General features: G+C 36.8%; 2 protein-coding genes across 2 annotated transcripts; one reads left to right on the forward strand and one right to left on the reverse strand.

Annotated features, from left to right (window-relative positions):
* Window positions 1-4,478: 4,478 nt before the first annotated feature.
* LOC105044323 (pre-mRNA-splicing factor SLU7) lies at window positions 4,479-11,825 on the forward strand. Its single transcript, XM_073255292.1, has 10 exons — window positions 4,479-4,732; window positions 6,349-6,512; window positions 6,610-6,722; window positions 7,442-7,855; window positions 8,012-8,147; window positions 8,270-8,569; window positions 8,888-9,104; window positions 11,139-11,242; window positions 11,322-11,390; window positions 11,474-11,825. The coding sequence occupies exons 1-10, from the start codon at window positions 4,717-4,719 to the stop codon at window positions 11,549-11,551; spliced, it is 1,611 nt and encodes a 536-aa protein (XP_073111393.1). The 5' UTR covers window positions 4,479-4,716; the 3' UTR covers window positions 11,552-11,825.
* A 1,581-nt stretch (window positions 11,826-13,406) lies between these two features.
* LOC105044324 (uncharacterized) lies at window positions 13,407-14,285 on the reverse strand. Its single transcript, XM_010922178.4, has one exon. It carries the CDS (start codon window positions 14,131-14,133, stop codon window positions 13,594-13,596), a length of 540 nt encoding a protein of 179 aa, XP_010920480.1. The 5' UTR covers window positions 14,134-14,285; the 3' UTR covers window positions 13,407-13,593.
* Window positions 14,286-14,546: the final 261 nt, after the last annotated feature.

A 14,546-nucleotide genomic window follows, 5' to 3' on the forward strand; every position in this document is an offset into this window, starting at 1 on the left:
CTCCAACCCCACCAGAAACGACACCGAATTATCCGGACTTCCGACCCACAGACCGATATCAACGGAAAACATGAGTAATTGCATTGGCCTGCGGTCGCTAGCGGGCGGCTGCATGTTCCTGACAGCCTGTCGACCGCCTGACGTCCAGATATACTCGCTGCGGTCGCAGTTCAGTGCGACATTAAGTGTTCCATGCCATCCTTGCTTGATAACTAGAATTTGATATGTGCAAGAAACAATTAATATTTAATATATGCGATGCATAAAAAGAATAAATATAAATATTTCACATCTAGTTTTTTCTTGAATTTGATGAGATTAATTATTTTTCTCTTCTTCCCCGTGCTCTTAGCGTTTTAGTTACCATCTAAATGGGAAAGTTAGAATTTCCTTCCTCCGGCATTTTTGTACTCTCCTTATAGAGGGGAAAAAAAAATTATGGTACTTTTTTCCTTAAAAAGAGAATGGTAGGTTCCTTGTAATTTTTTTTATGTTTTGATATTAATAAAAATATTTTAAATAATTTATGTTGGTGCATAATTCCGTCGAAGCTGGAGTTGTTGGATTTGAGATTACCGCGGTCGCCGTCGGGACCTGCAAGGGAAGTCTAAACCGAAGTTGGGGTTGCTCCGACAAGACCCTCCGATGCTCAAGTCAGTACTCTGCTTCAACAGAAATGGAGTGCTCGAGTGAGAATTTTAGTAGAGTTTTGAGATAGAATTTTGAACTTAGAGAAGAACGTATCTGGAGGTCCCTTTTTATAGACGGAGAGCGTAACTAATTGACAGCAACGTCTGTAACCGCCTAGTAGTGGGCTGTTCAGAGTCGCGCGGAGTTTGTTACGGAGAGTAGTGGCGTTAGGGGTCGTTCAGGACCACGTAGAGTTTGTTACGGAGAGTGGAGTGGTGTCCGTTGTCGCGACTTGCCAAAGAATGGTAGAGCCCGGAGAGTGGAGTGGTGTCCGTTGTTGCAACTTGCCAGAGAGTTCGGATCTGTCGGCTGGAGCTCGGTTGGGATATCTGATGGAGCGGAATGGCTTTCTATCCCATCGATCTAGGAGAAGCTCGGATATTTTCGAGATTGCTGACGAGTCTATTGTTGTCGGATGCCTTAAGCGCTAATGCTACAAGCGGGAGTCATCTGCTGTAGAAGTTCGGATGGAGACTTTCTATTGGTGAAGTCCGGTAGGAGTCCGATTGTTGGAGAAGTCCGTCTGAGATTTGCCTGATGTGGAAGCTCGTCTGAAGATTATCTGCCGGAGAAGTCCGATTTCGTGAAGAATCTGACGGAGGGTCAGCTGACGGTGGACTTCGGATGGCGTTGGGGAGGTTTGGCAGACACCGGAGGCGATCGATCGTTGTAGAAATCCAGCTGCCGGAGTCCGTCCGTCATAGAAGCTCGTCCGATATCCATCAACTATGGAAGTACGGACGAAGTTTGGTTATTGTAGAAGGCTGAAAGGAGGTCGCTTATTGTAGACGCTCGATCGAAGATCGGTTGTTGTGGGAGCTCGGGGTAGCGACCTGGTCGGTGGATTCTGTCCCATTGTAGAAGCTCGTCCGGGATCCGGCTACGAAGAAGCTCGGCTGAAGTCTACCTGTAATAGAAGTTCGGAATAAATTTGTTTACAGTAGAGACTCGAATGAAATTTGCTTACAGCAAATATCCGGGATAGACCGTCCGCTGTAGGAGTTCGGAGTAGACCGTCCGTTGTAGGAGTTCGGAGTAGACCGCTCGTAGTAGAAGTTCGGAGTAGACCGCTTGTAGTAGAAGTTCGGCTCTCGCAGGAGCTCGGTTGGAATCCTGAAGGCGGTCGACCGCTGTAGAAACTTGGATGGAGTCTGGTTACTGTACAAATCTCGCCGTTGGAGAAGCTCGGATATTGATGAAGTCCGAAAGAAGTTCGGAGTAGGGTCGTCCACGGCCGGAAGAAGTTTGGAAGGGATTCGAAGAATAGTTGATCACTGTAGAAGGTCGGCTGATTGTGAAGCCTAGAGAGCCTTTGGAGCGGCCTTAGGAGCGGCCCGGTAGATGAATAGAGAAGCTCATTGTTGGAGAAGTCCAGAGGCTCGAACGGTCGAGGGGGTTCAGAGAGACGCCACATAAGATCGAAAGCCGAAAAAGTCCAGGAAAGGTCGGCTTTTATAAACTTCGATTGAGGGGTAATTTATACCCAATAATTTCAAAATAAAAAATAAAAAGAATAAAATCCTTTCTCAGGTGTTTAATTTTTAGTATATATACACATATTTTGCTAAAGAAGAGGAAAAAAAGTCATTAAGATAAAAAATTAATAATTAAATAATATTTATAGACTCCGCATAATATTTATGGAGTCACCAAATTTTTATACCTAGTTGAAATTGAAGATATTTTTTTCATATATAACTATTTTATTTTTTTATTATCATCCAACACCTTTCATAAATACTATATAATAATTAATATTTATTCATAAATAATTTTAATCTTTGTTTATTTTGGAAAACCCCTTAAGTTAATTGTCAAAAATAATAATTTTAGAGGGGTATTATAATATGTAATAGTGCTATCGAGGATTTATTTGGAGATACTGTAGTTTTTGTTGGAAAGAAATTTTTGATAGAAATGATCTTTTGGCATCAAAAGCTATTTTAAGATAAAATAATTTTTTTTATTGAAAACTGTTTGGCTATCAAGCTTCAAAAGTTGTTCAAAAATTTTAAAAGTAGTTTGTCATATGTTTGGTTGATAATTTCATAAGCTAATTTTGAATAGAAAAATATTTAAAAAATATAAATATATAAAATATTTTTAAATATTTGATAGATTGTTAACTTTCTCTTCCTTTCTTTTGTATCTTTCTATTTTATTATTTTTTATCTTTTTTCACATTAAAAAGAATGAAAGTAATAAACCACCAACTTGTATGGAATATTACAACAGTTTATAAAGATGTATCAGTGCTGATACTTAATGCATAGGGATGGCAATTTTTCTCGATCCAATGGATATCCGATTTGTTTTGATCTGAATGGAATGGATTTTGATGTAAATAAAAAAAAGGTAGTAGGTATGGATATTATTCATCTAGATTCATTTTTATATCTAAATCAATTTGGATATTGATATAAATTTGAATATCCGACTAATATTTGTATTCGTATCTATATCCATTAAAGAAAAATCGATATAGATATGGATAGATAATTGTTCAATTCATATCTAAATATCTGAATTTATTTGTAATCTTATATAATTTTATATAATATTTATTAATTTTTAAAAAAATATACAGCTATATAAATATTATATTAACTAAATTTATCATCTATTTAATAATATCTTTGATTATATAATCATAAAGTTTAATTATCTAACTTATATTTGTAATTATATCCATATTTATAGCATCCGAATTGTATCCATATTCATTTAAAATAAATATGATATAAATTTTTATATCTAAATAATATCTACATCTTTTTAGACAAAATAAATATGGATATGGATATATTGGTATTCGATTTGGTTTTAGCTTAATCTTTATGAGAAAATTGATGATTTTAAATTGTTAAACCCTCATTCTCAATCTCTTTCCTCCACATTTTGGTTCCTTAATCTACATTCAACAATATTATGCTCCCTTAGTTTCTAGATAGACTTGGCAATTACACCCAACTTAGATGGGTCCCGACCCGACTTGACCTTAATGAGTCGGGTTGGTCACCATATTGATCTGGTTTTGATCCGACTCTATCCGAATCTGATAAATTTATATCTCAAGTCGAGTCGGATTCGAATAGTGGCCGTCCCAATCCATTACCCAATCTGATTGTATGTATATATATTATTCAAATGTGGGCTGGTTGTATGAAATATGGGTCTTATGATCTTTAGATTTGGTTAAGGTTTCAAGAGCTAAAGGATGGTAGTAGATTATTATTTAATACTTCTATTTTTATTTATAAAATTTTATTTAAAAAAGATGGGTATTTGGTTGGATAATTTGATATCCAATTGAATTAGATATGGATAAAAAAAATAATGACCACCAGATCACATGTTGGGTTCAAATCTAAGTACTAAAATATCGGGTCGGTTATGGATCAACCCAAATCTGCATCCCATCTGATACATTGCCAAACCTATCTGGAGTAGACAGATCCGGAAACTCCACAACAAAAATATCGGTATCATTTTAAAATATATTATTCCGACCCTAATGCTTATATTTATCCTCTCAGGCTATCAGGCACTTCTTAGATATTAATGAGATGGTGGTAACGTATTTCAATGTGATTGGCGGTCCTTAAAAAACAAAAAATAAATAAAATAAAATAAAAATAATTAAAAAAAAACCTCGCTTTCTTTCTCGGACCGGCCACGTGCGTCCCACGTGCTGAATGGTAGAGAGGAGAGGCGGTGGGATCACCAGATCAGGTCAGGTCAGATGAAATCTAACGTGCTGACGGTTCTGATTGCGCGGATATGTGAGGCGGCGTCGATGCAAAGGAGAGCGAGACGATTTACAAGGCTTCTGTACGAACCAGGGCGCAGGGTCTCCACTCGCCCCCTCTCTGTCGTTCTCGTGGGCGCTTTCGGACCGCTCTACAGCCGATTAAGATCTCGTTCTCTTTCTTCTCTGTTCTCGATTACTTTACGGAACGATCTATAGCCGATTAAGATCTCGTTAACTTCTCTTGATTCCTTCCCGCTCCGTGATAGAGGGCCGACATGGCGACGGCTTCAGGTAAGCTTCTGCCCCATCCTGTCTCGGAGTTTGTTGTGGTGGGAATTTGATGATTCGATCTCGTATTTTGCGCTAATTTGTGTTTTGAGGCTGTCTGCTGTTGGGTGCGGATGAGATACGAGATGGTGATTGGTTTTACTGCTCAATTAGGGTTCTTTGATTTAAGTTTGGGGTTTGGGTTTGGAATTGACTGAAATGTCTATCTTTTCTGAGAAAATTTTTGATTCTTTATCATTCAGGTTTCTTTTTCCCTCCTCTCCTCTTGGATGCGTGATGATTATTTAGGGTTTCTGATGTTAAAAGTAACAGACAAAAACAATATGCTATAGTTCTTCATGGTGATGGTTTCCTAAATCTTTTAATCTCGCGGACTTTTTGTTCCTTTTTTGCCTTCCCAATCCCTACGCACCCACCCACCAACTGGAAAGAAAAGGTTCTTGGTTAATTGCCGCTAAGATTATTCAAAGAGATGTTAACTGCTACCTAGATACGTGGAATTTGAGAGATCCAATCCGACAGTGTGAAAGCTACCGACCATGCCCTTCTTTGTGTTGCGAGCTCTTTGAAATTTACGCGTATGTTGTATTGCAATTTCATCTTGCTTGAACAAAGGGGCAAAAGTTTACTTTTTAGGGTACATTTCCTTGTGAATAAAGTTGAAAGTCGAAAATTTTGCTGGTTGTTTCTTGATTTCGTTGTTCAGCTTGCTGGAAATAAATTGTGGAGATTAACTTACAAGCCACAATATCTCGTCCACACTAAATTTTTGCTTATTTTCCTTTTAATGGATATTCCTAGGATAAACAAGGTGGCATTGGAAATTAGTTTCTGGACCACACACATCATCTTGGTTAGATAAATAAATGTTTATGTGTTTTGTCTTTATACAATTATTTTACAAATGCTCGAGGCATATCATTCCCCACTTGTTGGCAAGATATGACTGGTTGTATATTTTTTATGGTACATGTTAATATCTTTTCTTTTCTTCTTTTATTTATTTTTCTGAAATATATTTGTTTTTCAATATTTCAGAATGCTATGGTGCTATGCGCTGTACTTTATTGCCCTATTAGTGGGAGAGGCATGATCCATAATAGTTTAAGTTCAGCTCTTGATATATATATATATATATATATATATATATACTTAATTGCCCTATTAGTGGGAGAGGCATGATCCATAATAGTTTAAGTTCAGCTCTTGATATATATATATATATATATATATATATATATATTGGTAAAATTATTTTGAGTGTGTTTTATATTTTTCATGTATTGCTAGAGAAAACATGTAATATTAGTAATCACAAGCCTCAAAATAATATTATTGGGTTTATATTGTTTAGGAAGACACATCTTTCAAAATGGATTTTCAGGCATCCTCCGAAAAAAAAAAAGGAATTTTGAGGAATTAGGGTCCTGTGTGGGTCATTCATATGTATAAATTCTATTGTAGTCCATGCCGCCAGTCATGTAAATCTACCGATCAAGACACTGTGGCATTGTGCAATTAAGCTATGAGTTGATATGTCTTATATAAGAACTGCATGTCTTTTATTATTCTTTTTTTTTTTTTGCCGTGAGTTTCATATATTGCTGTCTTTGTTGTAGCATCTTTTAAATCCCGAGAAGACCATCGAAAACAACTTGAGTTGGAGGAAGCACGTAAGGCTGGGCTTGCCCCAGCTGAGGTTGATGAAGATGGAAAGGAAATTAATCCACACATTCCTCAGTACATGTCATCTGCACCTTGGTATCTTAATGCTGAGAAGCCGGTAGGTTTCTTTACCAAAACATAATGTGCATTGGCTTGTGTCCAATATTACTTGATAAAGTTTTAATATTAATTGCAATTGTTTTCCTTTCAAATAGAGTTTGAAGCATCAGCGGAAATGGAAGTCAGATCCAAATTACACAAAATCATGGTATGACAGAGGTGCAAAAATTTATCAGGCTGATAAATATAGAAAGGGTGCTTGTGAAAAGTAAGTAGTATCTCTCTACCTTTCTCTCTCACTCTTAATTTGGGGATCAAGATGCCATCTTTACTGATAGTTCCAAAAAAAAAAAAAAAAAAAAAAAAAACTGTGGTTTAAAGCTGCTTTGGAGATCTGTTTGTGGTGACACATCATTTTGCATTTTTTTTTCATCCCTTCCTTAATTGCTTTCCCTTTTCTGAAATGCCATGCCACCATTTACAATAAAAATAATATTCTAATTCTATGTTTAATTATGAAGTTTTATTCCTGATAGGCGCCAGGAGTCACACAGACAACATATCTCTGCCTTCAATACTTTGGGATCAGTACTCCTACTAATCAATATTGCATTGTGAAATTGGTTCACTTGTAGTTAGGTATTCTTGAGATGTAATTATTTTGATGTTATTCTGTCAAAAAAATGTTGATTGGTTTTAGTTTATGATCATGTGACTGCTGTCTGACTATTTTGGATGAAAGAGATAGACAATTTTTTTGCATCCTATTGTAATTGGGTAAGGTTTTTGGTTGACAATGTATATCTGCCTTCAATATTTTGGGATCAGTATTTGGATCAATGCTGCACTGTGACATAGGCTCATGAATAGTTGGTTATTCGTAGTTATTGTCCATCGTTTTGACATTATGTGTCAAGGTCTTGATTGGTTATATGACTGTTATCTGGTGCTAGATTTGACCTTTTTTTTTTTTGGTTCTTATTGTAGTTGTGGGGCAATGACTCATGATAAGAAGTCATGCATGGAGCGACCACGGAAGGTGGGAGCGAAGTGGACTAGCATGCATATAGGGCCAGATGAGAAAGTGGAGACATTTGAACTTGATTATGATGGAAAACGTGACCGTTGGAATGGCTATGATCCATCAACTTATGCTCGTGTAATTGAGCAATATGAAGCTAGGGAGGAAGCGAGGCGGAAATATCTGAAAGAACAGCAACTGAAAAAGTTGGAGGAGAAAAACAACAATCAGAATGGTGAAGGTGCAGTTAGTGATGAGGATGATGATGAAGATGAGCTAAAGGTAGATGAGGCAAAGGTTGATGAGAGCAAGCAGATGGACTTTGCAAAAGTGGAGAAGCGTGTACGCACCACAGGTGGTGGAAGCACTGGAACAGTGAGGTAAATCTGAGAAAATTCTATGACTCTTAGATAGAACTGGTTAGTAGGCTTTTTATAGTCATATTTTACTCTCATGGCTTACAGTTATTTGTTTTCTTTAGATATTATACTTATTGAGCTGTTGCATAGACTTATAACGTTAATTATGCTTTCCAGGAATTTGCGTATTAGGGAGGATACTGCAAAATACCTTTTGAATCTAGATGTCAATTCTGCCCACTATGATCCAAAAACCCGTTCCATGCGCGAGGATCCTTCACCAGATGCTGATCCAAATGAGAAGTTCTATGGAGTGAGTGCTCAAATAATTCTAAAACATGCTTATCTGATGCCATTTAATGGATATCAAAATTCCATAATGTTTCATTATTTTCTAACTGTACACGATCTTATTCATTCATGATTATACTGTAGGGTGATAACCAAAACAGAGTTAGTGGTCAAGCACTCGAGTTCAAGCAGCTGAATATGCATGCTTGGGAAGCTTTTGAGAAAGGGCAGGATATCCACCTGCAGGCTGCCCCCTCTCAAGCAGAATTACTTTTTCAGAATTATAAGATTATTAAAGAGAAGTTGAAATCAAAAACGAAGGATACCATTATGGAGAAATATGGAAATGCGGCATCTGAAGAGGCACTTCCAAGGGAACTTCTTCTTGGGCAAAGTGAGAGAGAGATTGAGTATGATCGTGCTGGTCGGATAATAAAGGGCCAGGTATAATTATCTACATCCATATGTTTTCATCTATCTTCCCTTGTCTTTAATTTAAAGAAAGGAATAGGCATGGTGCTCTTTTTCCTAGTAGATATCTTGCTAGAATTATAATATCCTCCTTCCACAAGAATTATAATATCCTCCTTCCACAAGAATTATAACATCTTCCTTCCAGACACCTATATGGTTAAACCCATTGGTTTGCTGTGTGGTTTTGGGTTGGGACATGTAATTCTTTGTCTTTTTTACTTTGAAAATTGAGAAATTTGTTCTAATTGTGGCTAATCCAAATCATCACTTGACAATGACATATTTTAGGAGACCTTACTGCCAAGAAGCAAGTACGAAGAAGATGTATTCATAAATAACCATACTACTGTTTGGGGTTCATGGTGGAAGGATCACCAGTGGGGCTACAAATGCTGCAAACAGACTATTCGAAACAGCTACTGCACGGGGTCAGCTGGAATTGAGGCTGCTGAAGCTGCTGCAGAACTGATGAAAACAAACATTGCTCGTAAGGAGGCCGCAGAAGGTCAGTAGAAGAGTTACCAAATTCTGGAATTTTTTGTTAATCAAGATTGTATCACATGAGTTGATTGCAAACCTGGTTGTTCAGCGATTCTTAATTGACACAAAATATGATATTCTTGCCACACATTTCTAATCAAGTAAAGCCAAAAGATGCAAGAGCTCTTTGCTGTTCCAAAATTCATGAACGTTTAACATATTCTAAAGTGGGAAAATGGAAGACCCGTCCGTTGTGTATCAACTTGCATCAGTGCACATTGAAGTGAAATACCTTAACAAGTTGATATGCAGCAAGTAGGCCAGCATGGCATGAACCATGTCAATGCCTGATAGGCATGCATATTCTTTTCAGATATTTTCAATTCTCAACTTCCAAGTATCCAAAACCTTTATGTGATTTAACTTCTCTGCTTTATATTCATAAGCTTCTATTGCTTGGATGAAGCTTCTTCATGCTCTGAAATTGTCCATGCTTGAGGAATTTTCCCCCCTCCTTTTACTTGCTGGAATTTGTTCATCACTTGGCAATCTAAGAAACTTTGGTAATGATATCCATCCTATGAGGCTGTGACTTCCAATTCAGCTACAAAGTCTGAACTTAGTCTTAATTTCCATGAATACATTGTTATATAAAGTTTTCCGTGGCAAAATCTTTCAGAAATGTTTAGTTCTGCCAGATTATTTTTTACTTAAATCTCCCTTTAAAAGCCTTTAGCTTCTTGAGACTCATTGCTTAGTATCTTCTTGATTTGTTGAATTCAACACAATCATCGGAAGCCCTGCTGTAAACATCATTGAATCCAATTATTCTATTCTTTTTCTTATTTAATTTTTTGAATAGGCAGATGATAGATTTGGTCAGATATCTTAAATTCTATCTAGGTCTTCTGAGGTGCAACTTTTAGTTTTGACTGTGCCAAATATTTTTATTTGTCTCAAATCTGTTAGTACCAGATAAGCATCATAGTTCACTTTGATTGTGCAAGGCTACTTAGGTGATTATTTATGATAAAAAAATTCTCAATGTTTCTGTATTTCCTTTTCAACACAAAGCCTAGGGTGATTTCATTCTTGAGATAACCTTTCATGCTTTTATATTTAAGTGGTGTTTCCTCCGCAATTTGATGTGGTCCTTTCCTCTTTTAGCTAATCCCTCCTGTATGCACCTGTAGTTGCATACAGATTCGGTGCCCATCTTGGTTTTAACAGGTCTTTCTTTAGATATCTGTCTTTACTTGGACTCCATGTAAACCTTCTCAATTTCCCCCTTTGTTGTTCATTTATTATGTTATTTGGAACTTGGTATGTTCCAAGTATATAGGAGCTGCTTGTGGAACTGTTGATCGCTTTCTCCTTCCACAATAATTTGCTTTTCCACCAGAAAGCTTTGTATCCCTTCACTCTTTTGTGACTTCAAAGTCAAATTTGCATGCTTGTATCCTGTTGCCTTAAATTGAAATGCGCTGATATCATCATGCTAATCGATTTATCGTGCATAAGGATTTTTCACTCTTTCCTATGTTTCACTTTCTTCAGATGGTATTAATCTTCTTTGAGATCTTTATGTTGTGGCACACTATGAATTTTGCTTTAGCATATACCATGTTATCATCCACATTTTGTATATTTGATTTATGAAAAATAATAGTTGCACGTTGGAAGAACTGGAAATAATAAAAAGAAAGAAGTCACAATATCTTGGCTGATCTGTTCCCATGTTTTTGACCTTCTTGGCTTTTTAAAATATTCCTTGGAAGATATTTGACTTGGTAAACATTTGAAATTGAACTTAAGTTGGCATAATGATGCAATTTAGGTGGATTTAGCTGAATGTAAGTTGCATGCTCAGAAGGTACCAGCATATCTTTTATAGGGTTAGCTGATACCTAAAAGCTGGCTGTTCATGATACAAGCAAGCTTCATTACAATGAAATATAGTTTGTAGTATGCGAAAAACTGTGATATTGTGAATATTTTGGTCGAGTGAAAGTTTCTTCTGACGTTCTGATGGCATTCTGATAATACTTGTGCGATACAGAGAAACCCGTGCAGCATGAGGAGAAGCGGCTTGCTCCTTGGGGAAGTGATGTTCCTGATGACCTGGTTCTTGATAAAAAATTGCTTGCAGAAGCTCTGAAGAAGGTAAGTACGAGTTCTACCTTTATTTAGTTCTGCGTTTTTGTTTAATCTATAGATGCTGAAAGTGTTTCAAATTTGGCAGGAGGATGAAAGAAAGAAGGAAGAAAGGGATGAAAGAAAGCGGAAATATAATGTGAAATGGAACGATGATGTATTATCTTGTCTCCATGTATTTCTTGTTTCTTGTAAAGAGGTATTTCGCTACATGATTCTCATCTGATTTTATCCATCCAGGTCACTCCGGAAGAAATGGAAGCCTACCGAATGAAGAAGATCCATCATGATGATCCAATGAAAGATTTCCTTCACTAATTCCTGATTGGTGTATATAACCACTGGAGTCATGAAACTGGGGAGGCTGTTGGATGAGCAACAATTCTCCTGGATGCCTTTCTGTTGGAGGGCTGGGTGTTCAGTTTGTAAATTTTAGACTTCTGCAGATGTGATAATTGTGGAGGTCCCTTTCGTTTTCTTCGGTACTGGTTGTCCTTCGGTACTGGTTGTCCTTGAGGAAACAACGCTATAGTTGTTTGCTGCATAGGCTTATGATTATGAAAGAAGCATTGGAACGATGGTTCTATGTTAACCCTTTATTTATATGATAGATGAATTAGAGGGAGGGAGGATGGATGGAGGAGAAAGGATGGATGAATTTTTCATTCATTCTTTTTAAAATTTATTTATCCTCTTGTATATTTGATGAAACATAAAAAGATGGATGAAAATAATTTTTTCTGTTTGGTATAGGAGAAATGAGAGAAAAGATCGATGATATTTGTATAATATTTGAATTAAATTATTTTTTGATAAAAATATTATTATTATTAATTTATAATATTTATTTATATTAAAAAAAATAATGTATAAATTTATAATCTCTGGGTCTATAATTATATAAAAATTATATAAAAATTTAATTTAATATATATTTTTATAAATTAATTATATAAATAAATGAATAATTTATAATTTAATTTAAATAATTAATTAATATTATATAAATAGTTAATTAGAAAATAGTAAATATAAATAAAGAAATAGAAGATAATTTAATTATTTAATTATAATTATGAAAATTATAAATTAAAATTAAAATAATGATTAATATAATTTAGTAATATATGGTTAATAGTATATATAAAAATATATATAAATAATATGAATGAAAAAGTGAAGTATTATAGTTTTATGAAAAAATTAATGATGGATAATTTTGTTAATATAAAAGTTCATCTTTCAATGTTTCATTCTTTTTTTTTTTCATCGTTCCAATCTGGGAGGATGAAAATTGATGAGCTAGGATGGATGAGCAATATCTGTTTTTTCATCTATTTTTTCTGTAAGTTTGTGAACTAAAAGGTAGATGGGGATTATCCATCCATTTTCTTATGATCCTAACCAAATATAGGATAAGTGTGGTTTGCCTATTGGGGTTACGATGGTGATGATGGTTATTTGCCAAACAATGAGATATCTGAAGCCACAAAATTATTGAACACATTGCGTTCCATCCGTGGCCTTGCAATTCCGAGAGAATTTTCACTTGTGGCCCTGGAGGAGCGGCAAAATATTGGGTGGGGGGTGGGGGGTGGGTGGGAGCATACATACACGCGAAATTAGTTAATCCCAGACTTACCAGGTTTGACTCATGGGACATGAAAAGTGAATACTGCTTATCATGCAATTCAAATCTGACCTTTTTTTTTTTTTTTGATGTCAAAATCTGACCTTTTTTGTCTTCTATGATTCTGAATATCTGGGAGGTCTTGGATCGTTTGGATTTGCAAATCCATATCTGATCCAGTTTTGAACCGGTTCCCGGGGAGCATATATTGTTTGAAAATACAGAAATGGAGGATCTATATCGTCCAAATTTGCGGGGGTGGAGGTGCTTTCGCTCTTACTCTTATTCTTAGACAAGGGTGTAATATCTCGACACATCGTTATTTAATTGGATCAGACAATTAAGACAATTATTCATAAAGAAAATGCTCGAATGCTGATGCTGACAGAGAGCCCACGTCTTTTCGATTCTTTTCTGATATGCTAAAAAAGAAACAAAATCAGAACCTAGTCTCACCAGACAATAGATTACCGTGGCCATCGCTTTAACTTTGAACTTTCCAATTGAACTTTGGAAATAGCAAACCGTAACAACTTGAAGGGGTAAAACAAAACACTATAGATTGAGAAATGTATTAATCTGTTGTTTCTAATTGCCCCTACAAATTTCCAGACCATATAAATTCCACACACAGTCATTCTTCAGACCGACCATATACATGAAAGAAGAAAACTGAAGGATGACTCGAAGAAACGACAGAACCCATCAACTCAAAGCTCACGCGGGGGACTTATACTCCTCGCGCCAGCATCTCTTGATACTCCCCAAACGACCGCTGTCTCTGAAGCCTCATCTCCTCTTTAAACTTCCTTATAAACATCTCTGCTCTCAAGTCCACATCTTCCATCCCTGCCACCACACTCAAAGAAGGTTCACACGAAGAAGCAGCAGCAGCAGCAGCGGCTCCTCCACACATAACCCCAAACTGATCACTCTTTGCACTTTTCTCCAATGCCTTCTCTCCCTTGGCCTCAGGAGATGCCTCCACGCACTCGGCATGCACCGGCATGGGCTGGTCGTATAGCTCATCAACATAGACCGGTGCGAAGTACCGATGGTGGTGTAGCCGCCGAGTGCGGCGTTTCTTGCGTCGAAGGTGGTAAGATGACCGACTAGAGGAGTGAAAGATGGAGTTGATCAGGCGCGCCTTTGCGTGTCTGAGGGCCTTGGACCGCTTGAGTTTCGACAGTTTGGATTGAACTTTGGAGGTGAAGTTGTTCCACACCTTCTTGGAGGGAAGGAGTTGGTTCTTAAGGCCCAAGCAAGCCATGCAATCAAAGAGTTGGTGGTGGTGAGAGAGATGAGACTGGAACGGGCGAGCGAAGGCTTTGGTTTGGACTTGGGATGGTGAGGGTGGGGGGAGAGAGATTGGTGGCTGTTCTTATATATATATTTCTTCCAGTTCTCACTTTTTTATTCAAGTATAGTCCACTTTGTGATGAAATAACTTATATATTATGATAGTAGAATCGAAGGATGGCCTTAATTGGTTTCTCGGGGAAGGCAGGGAATTAATTGTGGGAGTCTATTCTCCACCTTTCGGCATCCCTGGGTAAGACTTACGCCAAGTGTTTGACCGTTGGGTGGCCTAACTTAATTTCTTTGATTTGCGAGAGAATCGTGATTTGGAAAATAATTAAGATTACCAAACACCCTTGAGAGATATTACTGGAGGACGAGGGA

Source organism: Elaeis guineensis, chromosome 4 (genome assembly GCF_000442705.2).
Source record: "Elaeis guineensis isolate ETL-2024a chromosome 4, EG11, whole genome shotgun sequence".
NCBI classification, from domain to species: Eukaryota; Viridiplantae; Streptophyta; class Magnoliopsida; order Arecales; family Arecaceae; genus Elaeis; species Elaeis guineensis.

Coding starts and splice junctions, on each gene's coding strand:
- LOC105044323 (XM_073255292.1), top strand. Junction 8,570..8,887: donor GTCGGATAATAAAGGGCCAG/GTATAATTATCT, acceptor GACATATTTTAG/GAGACCTTACTGCCAAGAAG. Junction 9,105..11,138: donor TCGTAAGGAGGCCGCAGAAG/GTCAGTAGAAGA, acceptor TGTGCGATACAG/AGAAACCCGTGCAGCATGAG.
- LOC105044324 (XM_010922178.4), bottom strand. CDS start 14,133: ATGGCTTGCTTGGGCCTTAAGAACCAACTCCTTCCCTCCAAGAAGGTG.